The following is a 4508-nucleotide window of genomic DNA, read 5'->3' on the forward strand; positions in this document are numbered from 1 at the left end:
CCTCTGGTATTTTGTTCTTTGTTGTTTACCATTTCCAACACTTTATTCCTTCATTTCTAAATACGTTTGTTTTACACTGATACTTTACATCTGAAATGAGATGGTTTCTAGTTTACACACAGTCTCTGCTATGGAGGAGATGAACAAAAAAATGGCTTTCCCATGACTCCTAAATGATTTTTTTTTGCAAAGAAAACGAAGCATTATTTTGGGGATTAGCTCAACCTCATGCATCAGTCTCATCCTGAGTTAGTCTGTCCTTTCCTCTGATATAATCAAATACATATCAACCAACATTTGAATTAACAATGTAATTGAAGTTGGAGAGCATGTACAAAAACTCATTTTTTAATGTGGTTTTGTTTGTAAAAAAAAAAAAAAAAAAAACGCCTTGAAAAGACAGTTTGCGTTTTTCAATCGATTCAACAAAGTTCCTAGTTGCACGTGAAGGATCAAAACGTTATGATCGCTAAAATCGTTGCATCATTTACTTGCATTTTGCATATTAAATGTCACAAATAGAAAATATCAATGAGACATTTTGAATTCATAAACACAGCATTTGTACATAAAACAATTATTTAGAGTATTTTATTTGCTTTTTTCTTATTTACAGAAGGATCATCGCAAAAGTTGCGAGCAGAAGACGTGCCTGGAAGCTTTCATTATTCTTTAATGGTCCAATTTCAAATGTAGTTGAACTAGGCTACATGAGGAGTGGAACAGTTTTTAAAGATTTCTTTCTCTCTAAAAAAAACCCTGCTTGTGACTTTACATTAGTCACGTTTCTTTCTTGTCACGTAGACGCACCAACACACTCCGTGGGGTTCACATTTTCATTATTTGTGTAACCGCATATAATGAATGCCATCAAATCTAAAATAATTGTATTTCAAAGACAGGTTCATACATTTCCATTCAGTATCAATCAATTATATTAAAAAGTAGGTAAGTAAGTAAACACACCTCGCACTAGGAGCGATAGGCGGTCTATTATTTTGCATCGGACTATATTGCACAGTTGGTTAAATGCCCAGCTATCCTACAGGGTGCTGAGGTCGTGTTTTCGATCTTGTTTTGGTTTTGATTTTTTACTGCCTGTTAAACGCGACGATTGTAGGCTATGCGTGTAATCGTTTATATTAACCTACGGTCTGTATTTATTAATTTATGTTGAAAATGGATGCTGTCTTCAATTCACTAGAAAGAAAAAATTTACATTGCAGACCTAAAAAAAATATAAGAAGCGATAAAAGCCCTGTAGCTGTATGGATATAAAATCAGATTTGTAAAGAGATGGGGGGGGGGGGGGTGGCAGCTGCAGCTGGAGAATGTTCTGATCTCCGCTGCGGTAAGAGGCGGAGGCTCATTTGCACCGTCAGTACAATGTGAAGAACAAGCAGAGACAACCCAGCAGACAATAAACAAAGAGGCTTGCCATGTGCGCTGCAGCTGCTGCATATGCACCCACACGCGCACACACACACACACACACACACAAGCGTGCATAAACGCACAGTTGAGCTGCAGTGAGGAGTCGTGGCCGCCAGGGGGCAGTCTGACCCATGCAACAGCAGAGACAGATAGAGAATCATGTTAGTTGCGTGCAATGAAAAGTGAAGATGCATATGAGCTGTGCTTTCGGGAAGCTTCTCTTAAACAAGGGTTCTTATCCATGAGTCAGCAAGCATCCAGCCTGCTGAAGTGTCTGTGCAACACAATAATCCCCTACCATCTTCATTGTGGCTGCTCTGCTGAACCTGACCTTTGACCTCTTTATTGGGGCATAAGAGAATCGTTTCCATGAAGCTCCATTAAATGTCCTTTATTTATTTATTTCCATTTTTAGGGTCTCTTACATAACGTATCGTGACAATGTTAGCATATACGATCTATAGCTGTCCTAATACGAGCTGCAGTTACTGCCAACATGCATTTAAAGGTGTAAAAAACAAACTTAACTCAGACACCGTACAAAAAATGGAAAACTCCCATGTTAATTAGCATTGATTTACTGTATGGTACATCTTCATGTTAACATTTCATAAAGATGTGTTGTTTGAACTGATGTTAAGCTGGCTGGTATTTCTCTAACCGCTCAAGCAAGACCTCTGAGTAGCCGGGGGAGTAGTACCTGAAAAACAAAAAAAACACACAACCTGTAAATATCCTACACTGTGTTTTGTACTGAAGGATATTTTGTACGATATACACTGATATACCTTTTACCGTTATACAGCAAAATTCTGATTTCTATATTTGCTTTCTACAAACCCAATTGAACCTATTTCATTTAATGTGTTTACTCTTACTTGATTCTAATTATACTGAGTATTTCTCTCCTTTTTTTCTTCTTCATTTAGGCTAATTATTTGTTGAAGTATTTTGTTTCTCTGAATAAATGCAACAAAGTTATGATTATGTTGTTGTGATTGTTATAGGATGGGGTGGAGGAAGAATATAGTATATAAATGTGCTGCTTAGTCAGCACACAGCTCTGAAATCATTACAGTGTATACCAGTCATGTGATAAGTCACTCCTAGATTGGTGTTTACAGCTCTCAGAGGTGTACAAGGTTTTGATGTCAACAAAATATGTGTTTTAGCATGCATGTGTGTGTGTGTGTGTGTGTGTGTGTGTGTGTGTGTGTGTGTGTTTGTATTGGCGAGAGAAACACACCTGACTATCTCTTCAGGAAAACAGCTGTTGATAGCGTTGATGTGCTCCTGTAGAGGGGAGCCAGGCTCTGCGTCGATCTCCTGCAATTTCTTCAGCCCCCCGCTGGTCACAAACAGACGGCGAGCCTTACTGTCATTAGGCAGCACCTTTGATGGAAGGGAAGACAGAGTGTATATATATATTTTTTTTACATTTTCAAAATGCAGATTGCTGATTCATGTTGTGATACTAGTTGTAGATACACTCACCTTGCTGAACTGGCAGACAACATGTTTGAGGATGTTGCTTGGAACATCGTAGAGCAGGGGCTCCAGACCTGGCAGGTAGGTGCACTTCTGCAGAATGCTCTTTAGAGCCTTCTTACTCTGAGAAGAACAAGAGGGATGATAAAGTCATATAAACCATTACCCATTCTCTCTTTTTTTTTACCAAGTGACCTTTGACACCAGCTGACCTGTGACTCAATGTAAAATAAGAGTTTATCTCGTCCTCTTTTAGTGCTTGGTAAAACTGCTCTTAAGACTCATTTCCATTACAGAAACCAGTTACTTGTGCCTCAATATAAGTATCAACTGATGAAATATTACAAGGTACATTCAGAAATCCATAAATTCAATTTAGCAGCTTTAAATATCTTTTTTTAAGAGCCTTTCCGTAAATTTTAAGACCTCATCGCCATTTTGAGTTCTAAGTTCTATGTGGTAAACATTCATAGTTTAGTATGTCTGAAAAAGTGAAAAGAAATGTCATTATATAGTATGTTATTAAAAACGTTATTAAAAAGTCACACTATAGCTTGTTGAAAAACATCATAGTATAGTATGTTGAAAAATTGATAAAAAGTATAGCATGACGAAAAAAGTCATAAATAATCCATAGTATAGCATGTCGTAAAATGAACACAGGTGTATGAAAATATAGCTCAATTGGTAGAGCATATGCCCTTTGACTTGAACCTGAATCACGTTCATGGTGGCCTCAGGTTCAAATCTTACTTATGTAGCCATTTCCTGATAGACGACCCATCGGTAAACTCTTCCAGTCTTACTCTATCAAAATTTTGCACACAAAAAAAAAATGTATATCCTTAAAAAAGTCATGGTATAGTATGTTAGAAAAAAGTCATGGTATAGTAAGTCATAAAAAGGTCATAATGCTTTTGTCTGGGTTTCTAGTGTATTTCACTCTTTCTACCTCATAAAAAAGTCATAACATATCAAAAAAATTAAATAAAAAGTCATAGTATAGCATGTTGAAAAAAGTTTTAAAAAAAGGTCATAGTATAGCATGTTGAAAAAAGTCATAAAAAATGGTCATAGTATAGCATGACGAAAAAGATCATAAAAAAGTCATAGTATAGTGTGTTGAAAAACATCATATGTCAGATAAAGCCTTTGACATATGGGACATAAACAAAAGATGTCCCGTATGGTCTAGCGGTAAGGATTCCTAGTATTCTCCCAGGTGACCTGGGTTTGACTCTCGGTATAGGAATCAAATTTTAAGAAGATAATATAGAAAACAAATCAAGAATTTAAAATACATCGCAAACATTCATAGTCAAAAGAAGTAATAAAAGTGTCATAGCTAAGTGTGTCTAAAAAAGTCCTAGTGTAGGATGTTGAAGAAAGTCATAAAAAAATCATACTATTCCTGGTTTTCACCCATGCCGCCCAGTTTCGACTTAAAAAGTTATAGTATAGTATATGGTAAACATTCATAGTTTAGTATGTCTGAAAAACGTCATAAAGAAATCACACTATAGCATGTCGAAAAAAGTTATAAAAAGTCATAGTATAGCATGTCGAAAAAAGTCATAGTATAGCAT

At 36.2% G+C, this 4508-nt stretch overlaps 1 protein-coding gene across 1 annotated transcript in view; it reads right to left on the minus strand.

Annotated features, from left to right (window-relative positions):
- Nucleotides 1–1329: 1329 nt before the first annotated feature.
- The window catches only part of spag6 (sperm associated antigen 6), a 9608-nt gene continuing 6429 nt past the window's right edge, over nucleotides 1330–4508 (minus strand). The window contains exons 9-11 of the mRNA XM_031850043.1: nucleotides 2929–3045; nucleotides 2681–2826; nucleotides 1330–2134 (exon numbers count right to left, since the gene is read on the minus strand). Of these exons, the coding sequence (XP_031705903.1) occupies nucleotides 2071–2134; nucleotides 2681–2826; nucleotides 2929–3045 (327 nt within the window). The 3' untranslated portion in view covers nucleotides 1330–2070. The remainder of the gene's footprint in view (nucleotides 2135–2680; nucleotides 2827–2928; nucleotides 3046–4508) is intronic.

Source organism: Anarrhichthys ocellatus, unplaced genomic scaffold, assembly GCF_004355925.1.
Source record: "Anarrhichthys ocellatus isolate YVR2014 unplaced genomic scaffold, GSC_Weel_1.0 scaffold10, whole genome shotgun sequence".
Classification (NCBI taxonomy): Eukaryota; Metazoa; Chordata; class Actinopteri; order Perciformes; family Anarhichadidae; genus Anarrhichthys; species Anarrhichthys ocellatus.